Genomic DNA, 22,048 nt, shown 5'->3' with positions numbered 1-22,048 from the left:
TAAAGTTATAGTAGCTAAATAAAAAATTAGATCTAAAGTATAATAGTCTATTTAAAATTATTAATATTATTAGAAAGCAGGTATACTACCTGTAGCTTTTAAAGATATATAACAAGATATATCTAGTCTTTCATGTCTTGCTATTAAAAGAGTATTACTAGTAACCTGGTACTAAGCTAATAGAGACCTAACTAATTATTATTAATAATTATAAAGAATAGGAAGTTAAAGAGATACTAGGCTATTACTATTATTATAATAAACTTTAATATCTTGTTAAATAGCAAGAATAGCCTAGTTACAAGAATTTATAGGAACCTGTTAAAAACTTAGAGAATATTTAGAAAACTATATAAGAGTATAAAAAAGCTAGTAGAGTACTAGCTAAGTCCTATTAGTTAAGATATAAGAAGTTATAATCTTTTATCCTACTAGATTTTGATATAACTAATATTAAGCCAAAAGTATAACCCTTCCTTGTTTTCCTATAGGGTTTTAAGATTTAATAGAAACATCCTAAATCTATATATATTTATAAAGGAGTTCTATTGACAAAGGAAAGGATTTCTTTATTTTAAAAAAAGAACTAAACTAAAATATCTAAAGGTAAATATAGTTAACCTGCTAGCAGGCCATAGACTAAATATCTTAAAAACTAGACTAGTCCTGGTACTCCTTCATGCTAACTAGAGTCTTACTATTGGCATCCCTTAGCTTATTAAGTATTAGAAAAAGACTATAGTTTAAATCGCGTAGCACCAAGATAGAGATATTAACCTTGTCCTATTATCTAAATATAGTATCTAGATAGTATTTGAAGGCCCTAGTCTCTATAATAGCTAGAAGACTAGTAGTAAGACCCTAGAGGTAAACAATATTAGAAAAGCAAGGGGGGGGTAGTAGCTAGCAGACCTTGCCCAGGCAGGTATACCATGTATATATAGTGGACCCTGGCTGCTACTTATATACTAATAGACCCACAACCTTTCTAGATCTCTTAGGGGCCTCTTCCTAGGTGTGCTTTGCATATTATATACAAGAACCCTTCTCTATATTAGTACTTGCACTCCTCTAGCATACTAATAGTATATACTTATAGAGGGGGGCAGGGGCAGGAGCAGGGATAGGAAGGGTAGGAGGGATAGGGTTCAGGCCAAAGCCTATAATACTTGTTAGCTTCTTAAAGGTATCCTAATAGCAAAACAAATAACACTTATCCTAGAGATAATTAAAAAACTACTTGAAAGCAGTAAAGAAAGGGAAGAGAAAGACTACTCAAGAAATATTAGAACCCTACTTCCAAATACTTGAAAATCCTATATATAAGAGGGAAGAAGGCAGTAATAAAAGGAGAAAGGGGAGAAGGCTATATTAATATTAGCAATAACCCCATTTAATACTAAATCAATAGCTCTCTGTTATGAACCCTCAGCCTGCAGTCAGCAGAGCGGAGTCACAAGGCAGAAAGTCAAGGCTAGGGAGCCTTGGGCCACAGGCCAGCTACCAAGAGCCACTTTGGATTTAAATCCAACTATGATAATAAACTAACGAACCTGAGTATTGCCCGATTCCAAGACAAGAATAAGCAATAATACAAGAATATGACCCATAGACCACACGCCCCCACAGATAACAATCACTGTCACGAGGAAATACTATATATCCTCCAAGTACGATAGAAAGACTATAGTTTGAAACCATGGCTACCACATGACTACTATGGCCTACTATAGGAACAAAGGAAATGGGAATTGTTACAAGGGAGAATTTTGAATTGCTCCTAGGATGTGGTAAATAGAGTCACCCTGACGAAAGACCACGTGACTGTATACCATTTGGTATACCATTAATGGTAGGAAAATGGTATACGGGACCTGATAACCCGATTGGATATACCATCCAGTATACCATCTCGAGGGTAGGAAAATGGTAGGAACTTGGGAATACTTAAAGACACTTATTACTACTATATCTAGCTTTCCTATCTTCATGATTAATACTACTATTATTCTAGAGTAACTAGTTTAAAGGATCTTTGCAAAGTAACTTGTCTAGTACTTACTCTATAGGTTATAGTATATATACTATAGGCCAGCCCTACCCTTTTACCTTAATTTTAATCTAACCATGACAAGTCCTTATACTTGTTAGACATGATCGCGCCAGGTAAGACAAGTCAATCTAAACCCTTCAGAAGTCCCGTGTGAGAGCCTGGGGTTAGGAGCATACAAGAGATTGTTGCTTTAATAATAAATTGATTACCAGTTAGTACAAGTTGTATCTTAGATTGACTTAAAGCCACTATCATAATATCTTAATGCTAGTACTAAGCTACTATACTTCCTGAGGGTAAGACCCTGCAAGAGACTGTTGCCAGGATGCAGGCGTAACTTAACAAATAGACTAGAGTTATCAACCAAGTTACTAGTGACCTAAACCAGTAGAATAATGCGCCTAAAGATAATAAAACTTCTAAGAAGCATCAAGAGATGCTGGAGCAGCTCTAGGACCATATCCTTATACTTAAAACTAAACTCAGGGCCAAGGCCTTGAAGGTCAAGGTGCCTAAACTATTTGATAGCACCTAAACTAAGCTACACTTCTTCCTTATACAGATGTAGATTTTTATCAACATTAATCAGGACAAGTTGGCCACTGAGGCCAACAAGGTCATGTTTGCATCTACTTACTTTACTAGAAAAGCATATAAATAGTTTGAACTATTTGTGAGGGAGTAGCAGGAAGCTAATAGGGACAAGCTAGCCAATAATACTAAATAGTTATTTACAAGCTATAGCTATTTCAAGGAACAACTTACTTGTGTATTTAGGGATATTAACAAGACCCGCAATACTAAAAAACAAATTAGAAAGATATGCCAGTCTAGAAGAGACATAGGCATACTTATCTTGGAGTTCCAACAAATCATGTTATATCTAACATGGGAAGACAATGCTTTCATGTACTACTTTAAGAGAGCCCTGGACTATGATATCCAGGAGAAGATAGTATTTTTACCTAGGCCTGATATTCTGGTAGGGATGTACAACCTAGTATCTAGGATAGGGAACCAGCTTAGAGAGCTAAGGGAATAACAAGGCCAATAGAACCACGGGGGATACTATTCTAGAAGGAATTGGGGTGGACACAATAGCTATCATGCTAATAACAACTAACAACTCTAGACTAGATCCCAGGGAAATAGTAATCTATACAGACCTTGACCTATAGACTTGGATGTAACAATCTCCAAGGTGGAACAAGATTACTGCTAGAAGGAAAATCTGTGCTTTTCCTATGGTAAATCTAGTTATAGGGCAGTAGACTACAGGAAGCAGAAACAGCATGGCTAGAGACCCCGAAAGAGAGCTGGACAATATTAACTAAGGGCCACGCAGGAAGTCGCGACATTGAATACAACTAGGGAGTGGGACGATGATGCTAGCGAGGCACCCACTGTGACCAATAATTCCCTGGAAAAGGCTGAAAGAGCCTTAGCTTAGGATAAGCATGCTACAATAAATGATACCTGGGATGCCGCTAGAAGAAGGCGAAGCACACCTCTAGCGGCTTGGAATGAACTTGGACGAAATACTGGAAGACAGGATCTAAACCTTGCACCAAAACTGCTAGGGGCAATGGCCATGCTACTTGGAAACACGGGGATAGATATTAAAAGGTGTGTCAAGCAAATTGCCAATATTGCTAGCAAGGTATACAAGAAAGAGAAATTGCTCAAGGCAATTGGAGAAATACATACAAACATCAAAAAGTCAATCAAGTGGCTAGATGGAATCCTCCAAGACAAATTACTATACTAGCCAAAACATTAGCTTAGCACTATGATTTCGCGAACTAATAAAGAGGAAGCTAAGAGGATAGGTGGGTCCTACCACAACAAAACTACTAATAACAAGCTAGTTCAAGAGGGAGAGTACAGCAACTTTCCTACAATTATATGGAAAGTTGACCTACTTGATAAATAATATAGAACACAGCTAGAAGGCCTTGAATCTAGCAAAAAGGGACCTAGTAGTGGGTTTGTAACCCTAGAAGAAAAAGCCCCACAAGAAGATAATACTAAAGAATGCAAACCATGCTAGTATTGGCTATGGGCCACTAGACTACATGAAAATAAATAATATTAGAGATAATAACTCAAGTCTTTAAAGACCAGCAAAGACGAGCTTGCCTACTAGATGGATAACATTATTACAGCCATGCAGAAAGACCCTTGAAAACTTACTAAAGGCTTGAGAGATTTCTTTAATTAGTGCCTATATCAGGACCTGACGTGTTAGAAAAAGACTAAGGATTATTAGCAAAAGCATATTAAAACTTGCAAAAGGCACCTAGAAACCTGTACTATCTATAGACAAGACAATAGCAACTACTACTTATAGCTATGCAAACTATCTAACAAGCAGTCCCAGGAGTCCAAAAGGCATCTACCATGCTAGCAGGATTGGTGTAAATATACTAATGCCAATATATAGTATCCCAGGCACAATAATATATCATGGCTAACATGCTATGACTTATACTATATATATTATAAGGATACTAAGCAAATTACATGCTACTAGCCAAAGCAACCAAGAATAGTTGACTAGAACAACTTGTATCCATACCAAAAAAAGTAATACTCATGTAAATTATACTAGTAATATCTAGAGTATAGGACCTACTATTAGACAGCTTGCTATAAGGATTACTATATTATATACTACCAGGCCAAGCTTGGAAACTACTTTCCATATCCAAGGCAAGGGGAACAGGTACTAAAATGGGAAGAATAGTACCTTGTGGCTACCAAGACTTGGATAGGAAAACACTTTACCCAACTTGTTAAAGTACAAGGAAGGCAAGTCTATACCTTGATTAACTTAGGAGCTATGGGAAACTACATTAGCCCAAGTTTTGCGGAAAAACTAGGAATTAGGGATATTTAAAAGGAAATACTAATACCTATAGCAGGACTAAACGGGGAAAACCTGGGAAACACCTTGTTAATAGTCAAGTCAGGACCTCTGCCCATTATAGTAAAGGGGAGGACTTTTAAACTAAGTTTTAATATTATACTCTTGGGCAAGTACAACATAGTATTAGGGATTTTATGGCTTAAGAATCTCAACCCGGACATTAACTAGATTAAAAGGGAAATCTAGTAGAGAAATAACAAATAGCCCAAGGAGCAAAAGGGACTAGAAGGGGCTGGTACCCCATAGCATGCTTATACAGCAAAGCATAAGGCCAAGCAATCTATAGAGGGATTAAAGACTAGTAACTAATCTACAGGCACTAAGAGTCTAGCAGAATGAATTATCGCAGCAATATTAAGACTATTAGGGAGGACATGGCTAATAAACTTACCTGGTTAGGCTACTAGTAATATCATAAATAGTAAAATTATTACAAATAATAAAGGAGTAAGGTTTCAGGGGATACTAGCCACGAGTAACTAGACCTATAAGGAACTAACTATCCTGGATAAGTATAGTTAATTCCAGGATATATTCTAATAACCTGACAAACCAGAGTTACTACCTCACGGGCCTCACAATCATACTATACCTATAAAGGAAGGTGTAGAATTAAACTACAAACAGATTCTACTACTAAATAACCAAGAATCTAAAGTATTAAAGGAATATATTAACAACTAACTTGAGAAAGGAAATATCTAGCCTTTATACTTACTAATAGGGCATGGAGTCCTATTTATACTAAAAAAAGATGGAAGTAACTAACCATGTATTAACTTCTAACTACTTAATAACACGACTATCAAGGACTAGTACCCGCTATCCTTGATTTAGGAGATCCAAGATAAAATTCAAGGGGTAGCATGGTTTACCAAGTTTGATATTACTAACACCTACTACCGCATTAGAATTGCAAAAGGAGAAGAATAGAAAATAGTATTTTGAACAAAATTTAGCTTTTATAAATACCTGGTAATGCTATTCAGGCTTACTAACATACTACCAATATTTTAAAGATTTATCAACAAGGTACTGAAGCCGGAAGACAAGGAAAATAATAAAGAAGAAATAAAGGAAGAGGAAGACGCACCTTAACTAATAAATAAATTTGCGCTTGTGTATCTTGATAATATACTAGTCTTCTCAAGAGACAAGAAATAACACGTGAAGCATGTTAAACAAGTTTTTAAGAGGATAAGGAAAGCCAAACTACAATACAAACTTAAGAAGTATAAATTCCATGTTTAAGAAACTAAGTTCCTGGGCTACTAGATTACTATAAATGGGTTGAAACCTAAAGCCTCTAAAGTAATAGCTATTAGGGAATAGCCTGTGCTAAAGAACCTGAAAAAACTGTAATAGTTTCTAGGACTCTTGAACTACTATTGAAGATATATTAACCAATACGCGTTCTATATAGCACCTTTATTTAAGCTACTTCAAAAAGAACAAGTATATGAATAGGCAAAAAAATAACAAAAAACTTTTAATACTATAAAAGAAGCCATTATAATAGCACCAATCATGCTATAATATAACCTAGAGTTACCTATAATACTAGAAATTAACATATTAGACTATGCTATTGGAGCAAGAATAACTTAGTCAGGACCTAATAGCAAACCAAGACTAGTAGGATTCTGGTTAAGAAAACTAACAGGACTAGAAATAAATTACAATATCTATAATAAAGAACTGCTGGCTATTGTGGTAGTATTTAAATATTAGAGAGTTTACTTGCAAGAAGCAAGATACACTATTACTATAAAATCTAACCATAAAAACCTTACCTACTTCACAATAACTAAAGAGTTAATAAGGAGATAGGCAAGATAGGTGGAGCTACTTTCATAATATAACTACCAAATTAAGCACTATAGAGGCATGGAAAATAGCCAAGCTAATACCTTTAGCAAACAACTAGATTACAAGAACAAGACTAGGGAACCTTGACCCGCGATTCTAAGGAAAAACAAAGATAGAATGCTTGGGAATAATCCAATAATCCTAGTAGCTACTATATAGTTATCAGGTATTATAATTGACACAATTAAGGAAGCCATGAAGAAGGACAAGCTAATATAACAAGTCCTTGTATCTATGCTAGAGGCACTAGAGAAGGACAGGATCCTCCAAATCAAAGGACTTATCTATGTTCTACTAATACTCATTCCACGAGTTATCAAAGAATATCATGACGCACTAGTACATGGATATTTTGGTATAGACCAAACATGTAAATATATTAAATGCAACTATTACTTCTAGAACATGAGAAAAAGGGTTGAAAGCTATATTAATAACTGTGAAGTATGCCTACAAGACAAACCAAAGAGGTATATGCTATATAGAAAACTATAAAACCCAGAAGTTCCACAACAACCATGGAAATAGATTATAGTCAACTTTGTTGGACTATTGCTAGAGGTATAACAAGAAAAGGAAAAATATAATTACCTTATAGTAATCTTAGACTAACTAATAAAATATATCTACTTGCAATTAATATAAATAAACATGATAGCAAAAAAAATAGCAACTACTTTTGTTAATATAATTGTTATAAACCATGAAACACCAAAATATATTATATTAGATCAAGACAAGCTATTCACATCCAAGTTTTGGAAATTAGTAACTAATATTATAGGAATCAAACTATGTATAACTACTGCGTACAGACCACAATCAAACAGGTAAACTAAGAGGGTTAACCAGACAATTAAGCAATACCTACAATACTACATAAACTATATATAAGATGACTGGGAAGAGCAACTATCTATAGCTTAGTTTGTGTATAACAACTCAATCTATAGTATAACCAGAATAACACCTTTTAAAGTGAATTATGGATACTACCTAAACTTGCATGGTAAACCAATTTAAAAAGAACTAGTTATAGAAGAAGCTAATTACTTCATGCAAAAACTCAAGGGAATCTAAACACAACTTACCTGGGATCTTGAGTTTGTTAACCTCAAAATAAAGCTTTACTATGATAAAGGGCGCCAGAAGGCACCAGACCTTAAAAAGGGGGGGAAAATATTCCTACTTTGCAGAAACATCAAAACTAAATAACCAAGCTAGAAACTCGACCATATACAAATTAGACCATTTAAAATTGACAAGAAATTGGGACTAGTCAACTATCAATTAAAGCTACCCAAATCTATAAAAAAAATATATCTAGTATTCCATGTATTGCTATTAGAACTAGCACCCAAGAATGCTAAAATCACTAACAATATCAAAATTAAAGAAGAGGAACAGGAGTACAAAGTTAAAAAAATCCTGGACCACTAGAAGGTCAGCAGATATTCACAATACCTTGTGTAGTGGAAAGGATATAATATCTTAGAAAATACTTGGGAGCTTATTAAGAACTTGACAGGCTATACCTAGAAGGTCCAGAAATACTACTAGCAGCATCAAGCATGGAAAAGTCAACATTCTGCTAGAAGGATGGAGACCCAATTATCTAAGTCAGACTAGGATTATCTAACATAGTAGCAAGTTAAGCAGCAGCCTCATGCTTGTTGGCAAGGCATTCTAGCTCTTGGAGATCCTTGGTAGTTAGAGGATCCTCCTTATCTAACTGCTCCATCACAGTCGTATCATGATCTAATATTTTCTTACCACGCTCTTTAAGAAACTTCTATTAACCAAACAGACGAGCAATCTTTGCGGCTATTCGGGCCTGCTCAGCCAAGGCCTTAGCTAGCTCGTCCTTGACTTTTGCTTGATCTTGTTAAAGATCATTCTACTGCTTTTCGCTATGAAATTGCTTTTTATATTTTCGACCATGACAAGTGCATGATGCATAGTTTCAACTTTTTGAATCTATTATGCAAACCACGCCGCGCAGGAAATAATATTTATAAGGATTGTTAACAGGAATACTATTAGTAGAAATCTGTTTAGACTAACATATTTAATTAGCAAGATGATTCCACTTAGGAGGCATAGTAAACTATTGCAAAGAAAATTTAAGAAAACAAGAGACTTACCAAGACAACAGGGAAATCCACGCTATTTATGTTTTCGCGGACAAAAACTGAAAGAGAGGGAGATAGTATTATGAACCCTCAGCCTGTAGTTAGCAGAGCGGAATTATAAGGCAGAAAGTCAAGGCTAGGGAGCCTTGGGCCACAGGCTAGCTACTAAGAGCCACTTTGGATTTAAATCCAACCATAACAATAAACCAACAAACCTGAGCATTGCCTAATTCCAAGACAAGAATAAGTAATAATACAAGAATATAACCCATGGACTATACGCCCCCATAGATAACAATTACCATCACGAAGAAATACCACGTATCCTCCAAGTACAATGGAAAGACCATGGTTTGAAACCATGGCTACCACGTGACTACTATAGCCTACCGCAGGAATAAAGGAAATAGGAATTGTTACAAGGGAGAATTTTGAATTGCTCCCAGGACGTGGTAAACAGAGTTACCCTGATAAAAGACCACGTGACTGTATACCATTTAGTATACCATTAATGGTAGGAGGATGGTATACGGGGCCATGCGATCTGATTGGATATACTATCTGGTATACTATCAAGGGTAGGAAAATAGTATATGGGACCTGACGACCCGATTAGATATACCATCCAGTATACCATCTCAAGGGTAGGAAAATAGTAGGAACTTGGGAATACTTAAGGATGCTCATTACTACTATATCTAGCTTTCCTATCTTTGTGATTAATACTACTATTATTCTAGAGTAACTAGTTTAAAGGATCTTTGCGAAGCAACTCATCTAGTACTTACTCTACAGGTTATAGTATATATACTATAGGCTGGCCCTGCCCTTTTACCTCAACTTTAATCCAACCATGACAAGTCCTCATACTTGTTGGATATGATCGCGCCAGGTAAGACAAGTCAATCCAAACCCTTCGGAAGTCCCGTGTGAGAGCCCGGGGTTAGGAGCGCACAAGAGGTCGTCGCTTCGATAACACTCTCTAATAGTATTCTAACAAGACACTTATAAGTAATTACTACTTGGCTAGCCAAGTAGTCTTCTATTACTTAGTAGTAAGGGTAGTACTAGATAACTTTTATTTAGGCATATTTCTATATTATTTTGTTAATCTTCATGTAGTATACCCCTAGCAGTGCCCTAGTACTACTATAAAACTAACTTATAGCAACAATTTAATAATATATAATACCTACTAAAGTCTACAAGCTATAGGGAATCTATAATATTTATAAGGCTAACTATTTTATAATACTAAACTAAAGATAGAATCTTTATATTAAAGACTTTATTAAAGCTTTATTATTACTTTATCTTCTATTAACAATTTAATTAGTAAATAACTTCTATATAAGGTATTATCTAAAATAGCTTAGCATGAACTAGAACAGTTTGCAGTTTAGAAAGGGAATAAATTATCATGGTTAGTACCTAAACTAACAGGTATCAATAATAACCCCTCTCTAACCCCGCTTAGATGGCTGCCCGATAGTAGCCCAACAGCCAATTATATAAGGATCCTGACTCTTGCATATATCCTAGTTCCCTAAGCAATTTGTTCTATTCCTCTTGCTATAGAATCCTCCGCGTAAACCTGAACAAGTCCCTTCACAAAGACTAGGCAGCTCGACGCTTGCTAGCACCCGGCATCGCGACAGCTGAATACTTTCGCCGAATCCCGACGCCTTACAACTATGCATAGTATTATCCCGCTATACTGCAAGATAATATTTGCCCAACCAAAAATAAGGGGGTTGACTATATATATAGTACTAGGGAGATAAAAAGCAAAAAAGGTACCTATAAAAGACAAGTTTAGTATAAGAAGCATGATACTAATAATGATTTGTAGAAGGCAGGCCAAGACTGCTATTAGCACTTACTTCCTAGTAATATCTATATGCCAGGCTGCAACTATATTAGCCATGATGCCTATACCTTGAACCCTAAGAGGGTAGGTATTAATATTTGTTTGGGTGAAATAGTTACTATAGTACTTAAGCTAGAGCAGGAAGTTATTCTACATGGGAAACGCCTCAAGTATTGTATAGACAGGTAACCAGAAGAAAAATATCCAACTTTATTAAACAGTTACCATGGATTAATTCTAATAATAATATCACTTACAAGGTTTGGGTTAAAAGACATGCTTAATAGCAATAATAGCATGATATTATGACCCTTTATTTTGATACAAGGAAGTCTTGTAATAGCAAGCTGTTTCTCATTTATAGTTAGATATTTTGCCTTGGTACTATTGGGAATATTGGGAAAGTAAAGGAAGCCAAAATAGTAATTAGTAGGGTAATATTCTATTAGTGGCTTATCCCCATAAATTAAAAACCAGATTACTTGATATACCCTACTAATAAGAAAAACCTATTACTAGCCTCCAAGGATAGCCATGCCAGCCATTCCTTTATAAATTATAGCTATTATAATGCTAGCAAATATTGTGCCCATCTAACTAGACACTATAAATAGTGCGGTGTGCTTTATAATCTTGTTAGGATTATACCACGCTCTAATAATATATATTGTCCCTGGGTAGGTGCTGCCCTTGGTTAGCCCTAAGAAAAATCTAATAATATATAGCTATAATATAGTCTTTATAGCTGTACTAGCCATCTACAATTATTAGAAATAACTACTAAATGTGATTATCAAGCTTACTATCAAGCCAGCCCAAATCACAACCATTAAGGAGAACCAAACGTGAGATAGAACTTGTTAAATAATAATCCTATAGGGCAGCTGCCTAACAGCTATTCTATACAAAGATAAGCTATTAATAATCAAATTTGAATCTATTATGGTTTGCAATTTACTATACCCGGCAATAGTGACTAAGAGAACAGTATTATAGTCATAGCCACTTATATTAAGAGCCTCCCGAAGCCCTGCAACCTGGATTGGGGGAGTATTTTATTAGCTAGCCCTGATTCCCATGCAGTTTTAAAAACCCGAAAGACTCTTAAAAGCTTTTTAGAAAATAATTTAAGTATGGATCTCACACCTATTGATGTTGCTCTTTAGATCAAAATAGAGGATAAACAGGCCTCCTAGAAAGTAAGTAGTAGCTGGATACACAACTATAATACTTTGTTTTTTTACCACTAAAACATGGCTAGTACTATTGCAATATGCTTTTCTAGCAGAATATTTATCCTAGAAAGAGACTATAAGATTAAGCTTGTACCTATCTACTATCTAAACTCTATATATAGTAGAAACATTGCTGTTATCTAGCTTGACACTCACGCTAACCTTAATATGCTATTAATATTGCCTAGTAAAATATTCCATAGAATAATTCTACATGCTCTTTTTAAGACCTTTAGGGCTACTACCTACACCCCTAATAGTCCTGAAGTTAATATAATTCCTGACTTTGTTCCTTCAACAACAACTTCTCTCTGATAACTAAACTAGGTATTTTTAGCAAGTATGCAAGACCTGGATCTAGCAGAATAAGAGTATATTACTTGCCAAGATATCCCTATTGTCAAGTATAAAGAGTTAGAATATTGTCAAGGAAAAATACTCCTAAAGATGTTATAAAGTAGAGGTTTCCAAAATGTTTATATCTATATAATATAGATGTGTTAAGCCTTGACAACTTCAATTCTATAATATATCCAATGGCAGGTAGTATATATACTCAGACTTTAAAGGAGGTTATTAAAGACATAAAGGAGGCAGAAGGCATTCGTGTCGTAGGTAGAAGTCTTGTCAAAGTTATTAATACTAATAATAATAATGTTCTATACAGGGATATGGCGACAATATTTGTTTCATTATGGCTCGAGTGGTCAGTGATCATGGTAAATAGGGTTTTATTATCACTCCCATTGCACGAGTGTACCTTTGGGCAGGCACAGTACATTGAATTCCATCTATCTAGCTTTGTCACTGAACCTGCTGTTCTCTTCTTTGCCTTTGTCGTCTGTATTTCATTGCATGGAGTTGTTCTATTTCTGGCCCAGTACTCCCTCGGGGAAAGCCATCCTGCGGCGTTCAACCTTGCGGGGAAACGGTCAGTAACAAGCCGTATAGGCACAATAAATCCTATTTTTAATCGCAAATGTGGCTTCTTCCACTCTTTTCGGTCATTGTGCTTTCCGGTAATCACCATTCCACCGTTTCAGGGACATTCAGTGGCACTATATATCGCAAAATACGGAGTCTGATACGCTCACGTGCATCACAGGATATAATCACGACACATAAACATCATTGGAATTGTCATGACGATACTTGGCGAAGTTCTTGCGGGTAACACTGGACTTGACTTCCGTCTTGTTGAAATTAGTCTGACGTGTGGAGCTCTGGAAGAGCCATCAAAGCCCATGATGCATATTCACTAATCTCAAAAACTGGAGAGAGACGGCTGTTAGGGTAAACCACAGTCGCCACCTTTTCCCTACGGATGAGGGCGGTTCTCCGTTAGAGCGCTCGACAGCAGCATCAGCACCCACCGGTGGGCGAATCGTAGGGGATGGAAATATCCACAGTCATGGTCCGTTAAAGTCTTCTCATGACTCGGATCCTATGCAGATAATTCGCTTACCGAGGCAACTGGCGAAAGTGAGTGAGGTTGATGTACACTCCGCAATGGCCAGACCTGAGAATACTAGCCCTGTCCTTGAAAGTCGACTACTCAACCCAGTTAATTCCAGAAGCTAACACGCTCCGTCTATCCGCCATAACCTCCAAAACTGACATGAACGTGTCCCCTCCCTTCAACTTCGGGAATTATGTCGTGCTGGTCACAGGCAGCGCTGCATGCATCCATCTTTCCAATATCCTCGCGTCAAAATTGGCGGCATCGCATATTACCGTCAATTGTATCTGCCCATGCGTTCAGCCCCCAGCAAAGCTGCGTATAATGGCACTGCTGACGTCGCTAGTGGTCTGTTTCCGTCTAAGATGACAGACTTCGGCATTCGGAGATCCCGAGACGTCCTCAGTCGCGAGGCCCATGGGGAGGATTGGACAGTCTTCGGACTTAGGTGGCTCAGTTCTATTCCTGAGCAGCGCTGCCTCGGTACATTTGACTGGTAATGTCCTTGTCCTAGATGGCGGCAGTACGGTCAGTGACTTTTTGGGGGGGGGAGATTGTGGAGAAACTGGTTAGGGTAAAGATCTGAGAAGGGAAGCCACCGCTCAGTAGCCTAGACGCCCGAAAAGCCATTCATAAGAGCTTGTGTAGGATATTAAATTCGGTGGGCAATCAAATCAGCAGATTAGTAGAGTTCCTCACACATTTGGTAAGCCGATGGCGAGCGAGTTGCCTGGGGGGCTGCGCCAGCGAAGGATAATGCGGCGCCGTGGTTTCTGTCTTGCATAAAAACCCGTACTAAAGGTATCTGCCGAGGCTCTCGTGGAATAGTGGAGGCTTTTAACCTCGAGGATTGCTTCCGAAAGCCACTGTGCCAGTGTCCTACGTTTATACACATCTACTGCGCGGATGGCGATAATATCTCCCCTTCCTTCCCAATGAAGACGAAATCCACCAGCCCAGGCTCTCTGTCGCCTATTGAATGCTGCTGTGCGGTCACACACGCCCCCGAGATCGGTCCTACTACGTTCACAAATGTGAACCCATTGTGGCACCCGCCATGGCACCCGCCAGGGGGTGCAGGAATATACGGGGGTGTTGCAATCGCTCAATGTCTCAACGCTGCGTATGCCACCGTTCCCGATAATATTGCCGCACATAGTATGCATTGCCATTTCCTGGTTGCCGCAATTTCAGATGTTCCAGTGTTTTACTCTGTTGACGTCGTTCGAGACGGACGGAGTTTCATGACGCGTAGTGTACGAGCGTTCCAGGGGGGTACCTGCTTCTTCTCAACAATCATATCTTTCCAGAGAGTCTCATCAACACTGTGGTCGACTGTATTAGAACATGCAGTCCAGCCCCCTGTGGATCTGGTTCCGCCTCCGGCACTCAAGGATATCTCTCACAGTACTAGGGATACAGAGGAGCCGTTTGAAATTGCCGCCTGTGGTTATGCACCCGGTGTAGCGCCGGCGACTCGCAAGCAACGGAAATGGATCAGAGCTCATGGAAAAATCGCCGGCCTCCCGCATCCTCATGACGGCACGCAACCGGGCCCTGTTTGTGACACAGACATAGAAGCAGCCGAACAGAGAGCCCACATCTGTGCCTTGGCCTACATGTCCGATTCTGACTTCGTCAACACGATCTCCCGAGTTCATAGGCTGTGGCAGTTCGCCACGCCAGAGTACCAGAATTACGCACGCGATAACTTCCAGGGCAGTGAGCTGGATCGCATACGCATGGAAACATGGCTGCAGGGTCGAGCCCGCGACGAGGCTAGAGGCAACGAAGAGGCAGCAGCAGCTGAGGGCACTACGGCGCAAAAACGGGTGGGCATGCTCCTTTCCCTAAATCACACCATTTTTTTCCATAACCATCAGCGGCTCCGGGCGGATGAGTGGCTGTTTTGTGAGTTGAAGTGTCCATGGACGGGCAACGAGAGGGGTCTTGTCACGCAGAATATTTGGACGGCGGAAGGTGTTTTGGTTGCGACTTGCATCCAAGAAGGTGTCGTTCGGGTGATTGCCGAGGAAAAAGGGCGTCTCTAGGGTAATATATAAGTGTCTTTGTTGAGCCAGTGTTGCTTATCCTTTCTTTGTCGCTGTATTTTTTTTGCCTTGTTGGCACAGGTAGAACAAGGTACAACCGCAGGAAAGAATAAATATAGAAGCATGGCCATGTAAAATTGTATAGAATGGGCTGTGCCTGAGAAGAATTGCTCACTCGGACCTCCTCAATTTACTGGCTGGGGGCAAAATGCTCTCTTTCTCCAAGGCATCAAATGTCTCCTCAAAAGCATCCCACGTATCGACGTACCCAGTCCACCCAAACTTCCTCGCTTTGCTCATACTAACGACGCACGAGAACTCCCGGCTGAGCAGCAGGGAAACAAACCTCCACGTCGCTTTGTCCCAGCTATCGTGCTCCAATCCAAATTTATCGCGTAGCTCGGCCCACTTGGCCCTGACCTCCGGCCTCTGCGACCACTTCACTGTGTCGATCTGCTGATGTACCTCGTTGTGCATTCCAGTAAAGTCACCTTTCAGACCGATACGCTCTTCGTGCAGCGCTATGGCCGGTGTAAACTGCGAGACAGAGTGGAATGCTTCAAAATCTCCATAAGGACCCGTGTCCCCATTTGGAAACATAACAGGCGGGATCCTCCCTCCATATCGTTCGACGACGTTGGGCCAGAGATTTTGCCAACTCTCGGTATCTCCGTTCGTCACATTGAAGCCCTGGTTGCCAGCTTGTGGGGCAAGGGCCGCCCAGGTGCAGAATTCGGCATGCAGTTTGGCAGACGTCCAGCTATTGAACGCCAAATAGGCTTTCCTTGCACCAGGGAATGGTATCTCGCCATCACCCAATGACGAACAGACACTGGCGTACAACCCCAGCGCCGTGGCAAGGTTCATGAAATTCGCCCTGGCCACTCCGACAATGTCCTGCGGGTACGTGACGACCCAGGACCACGAGCCGCCATCATCCTGGGCCGCCTTGATCAGCATCTTCTGCTGCTTGTAGTAGAAGTTCTTCGGCCACGGCTCTCCCTCCAGCCAGGGATCGGTCTCGTGCATGGGTTGCTTCGGCTGTCCCAGCTGCACACCGTACTGCTTTAGTCCGGTGACGAGGACGATACGCTTCAGGGTATTCATCGCGCCGGCTTCGCGCAGCGCGGTGATGAAGGTTTGTAGCATTTGCACGTTGATCTCGAACGCTCGATCGAGGTCGGTATCTGCCTGATAGGCGCAGTACAACACGTATTCGAGGTCCTGGGCATCTTGCTTGATGACTTCAACGACTGGGGCGGTAGCTCCGCAGAGGTCAACGGTTAGATGGGTGTTTTTGGGGTGCGCAGGAATTTGCTGAGATCGGGATAGAGTGACCACCTTCGTCCACTCTGGGAGGCCCAGAAGGTGCTGGACGATGGCATTTCCGCTTATGCCTAAACAAGCAGCGACGATTAGTTAGTCCTCAGTATCTGGCGGGGAATCACTAGCAGGTGGGTGGTGACCAACCTGTGGCGCCGGTAACAAGAGCAGTAGGCATGGTGAGGGATGGAACCGTGGAGTGGCACCACAAAGATTTACCCCATCACTGGAGTCGAGTGGCAAGCTCTTATTAATGATGAAGGCCTTTCAAACTTTTCTGTGGCGTAAATTCTATGGCTTGAGTTTGTTGCCTCGTCCGAGCGGGTAATGTGGCTCTCATCATCACCGTGCAGGTTATAGATAGGGTAGGCTCGATGTATGCTGGCAAGTCGAGACCCACTCCAGAGGAAACAAAAAAGCTAATTTGGAGGTATGGTGGCAGCAGTGAAGACGATAAATCAGCTTGTTGAGCTCTACAGAATTCTGGGAGTGTAGGGTAAATGCTCTCAGCGGCACAACATCCAACCGTCAGTCCGCAACCCAATATGAACAGTCCGGCATCCACAGCCCTGAGGCTAGACCGGAAGCGAGCTTTGCAAGCATGTCGTCGATGCCACGATCGCAAGGTTCGCTGCGATGTCGTTCACAGCTCGCCATGTACCAACCGCCGCGTGGATGGCCACCCTTGTACCGCCCGTGCCCGTGTCTGCCGAAGGTAAGTGCTGGGCGGGCCGAATTTCCCACGCTTGTAGACGGGACATGTTGCTAAGACTGTGTACAGTACTACTTCAAAGTACTCGTTGTCCTCCAGACTATCACCGTCATCGGTGAAGAAAAGTAAAACTCGGAAAAAAACCGAAACTGGGACCCCCCGATCAACACATAACGAAGCCAGCCATGAAGCGAAACGCCGGAAACAGAATACCCTACGCAGTCTTACACCTTGTGTTCGTTGTCTCCTTGCTCTGCCTATGCCACGGTTGGCCTGTTAACCCTTACGCAGCCAGCGATATACACAAGCTCAGCTAGCTCAACGAATCCACATCCCACCTTAAACGAGGCTCTACCAAGTCCCCAGAGCCCGTCTGGATCCGAAACAGTGTGTTTTATAAAGATTTCCCAGGGATAGACCGCGTGAAGGGGCATAGCCAAATCAAAGAGAACCTCTTCTTCCTTGAAGACAAAGGCTGCTTTTCTCTCCCCTGCAAAGGATTGCTGGATGAATTTGTGTATGGATATTTCTGCCATGTACATCCTCTTCTTCCTGTTTTGCATGCCGCCCAATTCTCGGCTTGTTATTTTCGGATGGTCAAGGCAGAATGCAACAGCCAGCAAGTGTCCCTACTGATAATGTACTGCATCCTCTGCGAAGCTGCTCAAGTACGTAAAAACCAGCCGCCATACGGTTTCCCACTGCCTAATTACTTCCCAGCATGTTTCCCCTGGGTGCTCCACGAGTTAGGTTTCGGCAGTCTTCAAGAGGCCAGGGACGTGTTCTACCAGCGAGCAAAGGTACGCCAATGAAATCATGCATTCGAGTAGAGACGTGAACTAATTGCTGTAGACGCTGTTCGTACTTGAGGTCGAAACAGATCCGTACACAAGGGCCCAGTGCGGTCTCATGCTGAGGTACAGTAGCGCAGTATTAGATCCCACAACCTCAGCTAGTTGGCTTTCATTGAGCATGCAGTACGCGCAGGTGTTAAGAGGCACACAGTTGCTATTCAATGCCCGTGAACCCTTGCTCCCATGTTAATCGCCTGAAGCGTCTATGGTGGTGTCTACTCCTCTGGGATCGAACTCTGTCCCTCATTTCCCATAGGCCGCTTCAAATATCTCCAGATGTCTTTAATACGGACACTTTCCGATTCAAAGCTGCTGATATCCGCGGAGAGGGCATATTAACGGATCCCTCTGGCGAATCGACCGGTTCGCGTCCTCAGGGCTCTTCGAGTGCCATCGGGGACTCCTGGATTTCCTAACAGACATGTCGGTTCTTTTATTCTCACCACGAGTTTCAGGGAGTCTATTAAGTGGTACAGCGCTTTCTGAAGCAAGAAAGTCGTGGAACGACCTTAGCGTACGCCTTCACCAATGGAGAACACAGTTGGCATTCATCGAGAGATGTAGTTACGACGCAAGATCAGCCTTCATTTTCTCAGTGCTGGATATTTACTACAAGTAAGGGAAACAACTTACTGGCTGCAACCGCTGAGAATCTCCACTAATGGTATTCAAGTACTTCCGTAATCGCATTAGAGACACAAAAAGAGCTCTGTGCCTCGCCCTGATGTCAGGGTTTTGGCGACGGTCGATATCGCGAGTCTCCAGGGGCAATTTTCTCCGCCCTTCACGAGACGACGGCTACCGTTAGGCACACTTTGGTAAAGGACCATGCGCGTCATCTCCCGCGTCACCTGTATGTATTCATCCATGAGACGAATCACTGGGAATGCCCGACTCATCATCGTATTACAGACTTCTATGCCTCGTGATTCCTGTGGTGCTGACCGGTCTGGACGTTCTGCTCTCTTCAACAAACGAAGAGTTATTCGCCGCCGAACAGCAGTTCTGCCTCCTCGCCACCGCCATGGCCCTTGCCGACGAAAAGCAGCAATCCTCTCTCCACGGGAAAGGGGTGTATGGTCTAATCTACCAGGTCTTTGATCACCTTGACGCAGCCGTCGAAGACACGTCTCTCCGAGAAAAGGCCTCTATGGAAATGGCGCAACTAGACCTGGCGGCGAGGCCAAGAAACTGGTACGATCTCGCGCTGCAAGATCGGCCTTCCTACCTGGACCTCTGGTACACCCTGCACATCGTGGTCTCAACTGGCTCGTATCCGGCGGGCAGGTTTACATTCCCACAGAAAAATCGTGAGGACTTGGTAGTAGAAACCTCCTCCGCCAGAAACGAGCCTCAAGAGCCCATATCCTCTTCAATACGCATCCCTCAGCCTCCTATAGAGACGTCGAACAGCCTCCGCGAAGCGGAACTGCTTTTAGGTATCCCGGGGGCGTCAGTGGCGCTTACCAGCCCAGCGGAGGGTGTCGGAGCAGGCGTCATCCAGGGAGAGGATGTGTTTATGGGTGACTCATTTCCAGTACAGCAGTGCTTATCCGAAACATATAGCTACCCACGTATTCATACGGACGGGCTAAGTGCGTGTAATGCCTAGGGTCTACAGAAGCGAGAATCATAAGGCGACTGACTCATCACCGTGTTCACAAATGACTTTCTGTTCCTTATATCTCAAAGTTCGAAGATACAGTCCCACAGCCAGGAAGGAATGCAGTTGTGTCACAGCGATGCAGCTACAGCTTGCTCTGGATTCGCTCGCCCGTAAAAACCCGATTCGGGAGGTCTGGGTCGTCCCGTAGTGGTCTCCCCAATCCACACATATCGATATCGCCTCGCCGAACAGCAGCCATCATGAGCTCACTGTCGCGCCAACCGCTGGTTGTTCCAACCACGGCACGAGACTGTAAACCGTTTATACGATCAGTAACCTCGCTACTCTTCTAGAGATCCCCAGTTTCACGTACCAAGATTTTCTTGATATCTCGCGCCCACTTCAAGAAAGTGCTAGACCGGTGGTAAGTAAGACGGACGTCAAGTGTAAATATATTGCATGACGAGTCCATCATGGTACTTACCCTTCGCCAGCGGGTGGCTGGGTCTCGCCGAGGCTTTCCAGGTTACCTCGCCAGGCTGGAGCCTCATACGTGCCGCCCGAGATGTCGAAGAAGTCAACGCCCGCGGCTTCAAGCAATTTGATAACGACGCATTGCTCTGCGAATGTGGCGCCCCCACAGACGACTAGCCACAGGGAGCAGAGGTTTCGTTAGCCCATACAATCATTGCGACGAGTGAAAGTGACACTGGACACGGACACACATACAGTCTTGACAGTTGATCTTAGCCCCAATGATATACCGATCAGTAGGAAGTCGCGCTTTAATAGACTCGACGATTTCGACGACGAAGCGGGCGCGGTTCTCGATGCTGCCACCGTACTTTGGGCAGCATTAGTGTCAACGCTCTCAAAACAGGCGGATCTCAGATCTTTGCGGGCTAAACACACCTCGTCAATCCGCTTGTTGATATGAGGCGATAGAAACTGATTGATCAGATAGCCGTGGGCAGCATGCAGCTGTCGTCAGGATTTGAAGGTTAACTAACCAGGGCAACAGCCGGGAGAGTATCCCCAGTCGACTTACAATAATCCCATCGGCTCCGGCCTTGACAACAGTCTCAGCAGCCCAGACAAACCGATCAATTATGTCCCGGATTTGAGCCTTGGAAAGCGGCGTAGGCTGCCCATAACTTTTGTCCATGCAGTAATGGAGTTTCACGTCGGACGACGAGACCGGGTTGGGATTCAGGAACTCGGGGCATTGCCGACCCGTGAAATTCAGCTGTGGCAGACACAGTGCGCCCCTCGACTTCGCAGCTAGGATAGCGGGACGAAACGACTCAACAGCATCCCATGGCTGATCGCGGTCAAGAACGACATTATTGAAGTTTTCGAGATGGTCGCGGTGGACGGGGATGTTGCCAAAGCAGATCAGGCCGGCGCCACCATTTGCCAACTCTGTTGTCCATTAATGATCTTATCCAACGGGGGTTTGGGGGTTGCAATTTGCTGACCTTGGTGTAGCTCGATGTAGCGAGGTAATGGCTTTCCGGTGTTGGTGACATCGTTTTCGTCGTAACTTCCCGAATACTCACTAAGCGCTGTACGGTAGATACGGTTGGGGATCACTTTCCCCGAGAGCTTTAAGGTGACAGGCTTTATGGGATCGAGTCAGTTATGAGAGCTCACCAGTTTATGGAGTCTGAAAGGAGAACCCGGAATTCACCTCGGCAAGGGGTACACTGAGCGATGACATGGCGGTAGAGTATCCACAAAGTACCTCACAGAGATGATAGCACAGCACACACACAAAAAAAGATAAAACAAGAGGTGAGTTCAAGGATTGCGAGATGGCGTTCAGTTCATGACGGTTGACCGATATTAGTAGATTTATCACCACTCTAACCGCGCCATTGACCATCCATCACAGCTTCAAGAGGGCGACCCCCGGGGGGTTCTACACAATCACTTGCCGGTTCTACTAAGTTGCC

The 22,048-nt window shown here is 42.2% G+C and overlaps 3 protein-coding genes across 3 annotated transcripts; 1 reads left to right on the top strand and 2 right to left on the bottom strand.

Annotated features, from left to right (window-relative positions):
* Positions 1-14,482: 14,482 nt before the first annotated feature.
* Positions 14,483-15,760, top strand: BJX67DRAFT_389957 (acyl-CoA thioesterase; the record flags this gene model as incomplete). The annotated part of the gene is made up of 1 exon (XM_071034571.1): positions 14,483-15,760. The coding sequence occupies one exon, from the start codon at positions 14,483-14,485 to the stop codon at positions 15,596-15,598; it is 1,116 nt and encodes a 371-aa protein (XP_070890245.1). The 3' UTR covers positions 15,599-15,760.
* Positions 15,761-15,769: 9 nt separating this feature from the next.
* BJX67DRAFT_389956 (SDR family oxidoreductase) lies at positions 15,770-17,099 on the bottom strand (the record flags this gene model as incomplete). Its single annotated transcript, XM_071034570.1, has 2 exons — positions 15,770-16,995; positions 17,069-17,099. The coding sequence occupies 2 exons, from the start codon at positions 17,097-17,099 to the stop codon at positions 15,770-15,772; spliced, it is 1,257 nt and encodes a 418-aa protein (XP_070890244.1).
* A 3,136-nt stretch (positions 17,100-20,235) lies between these two features.
* Positions 20,236-21,813, bottom strand: BJX67DRAFT_370052 (uncharacterized protein; the record flags this gene model as incomplete). The annotated part of the gene is made up of 8 exons (XM_071030865.1): positions 20,236-20,403; positions 20,467-20,506; positions 20,578-20,740; positions 20,823-20,937; positions 21,006-21,074; positions 21,142-21,515; positions 21,572-21,713; positions 21,799-21,813. 8 exons carry the CDS (start codon positions 21,811-21,813, stop codon positions 20,236-20,238), a joined length of 1,086 nt encoding a protein of 361 aa, XP_070890243.1.
* Positions 21,814-22,048: the final 235 nt, after the last annotated feature.

This window comes from Aspergillus lucknowensis, assembly GCF_044049455.1.
Source record: "Aspergillus lucknowensis strain CBS 449.75 chromosome Unknown BJX67scaffold_4, whole genome shotgun sequence".
NCBI lineage: Eukaryota > Fungi > Ascomycota > Eurotiomycetes > Eurotiales > Aspergillaceae > Aspergillus > Aspergillus lucknowensis.
Note: the sequence above shows the minus strand (reverse complement) of the source record. Positions and strands in the feature narration are given on the sequence as shown.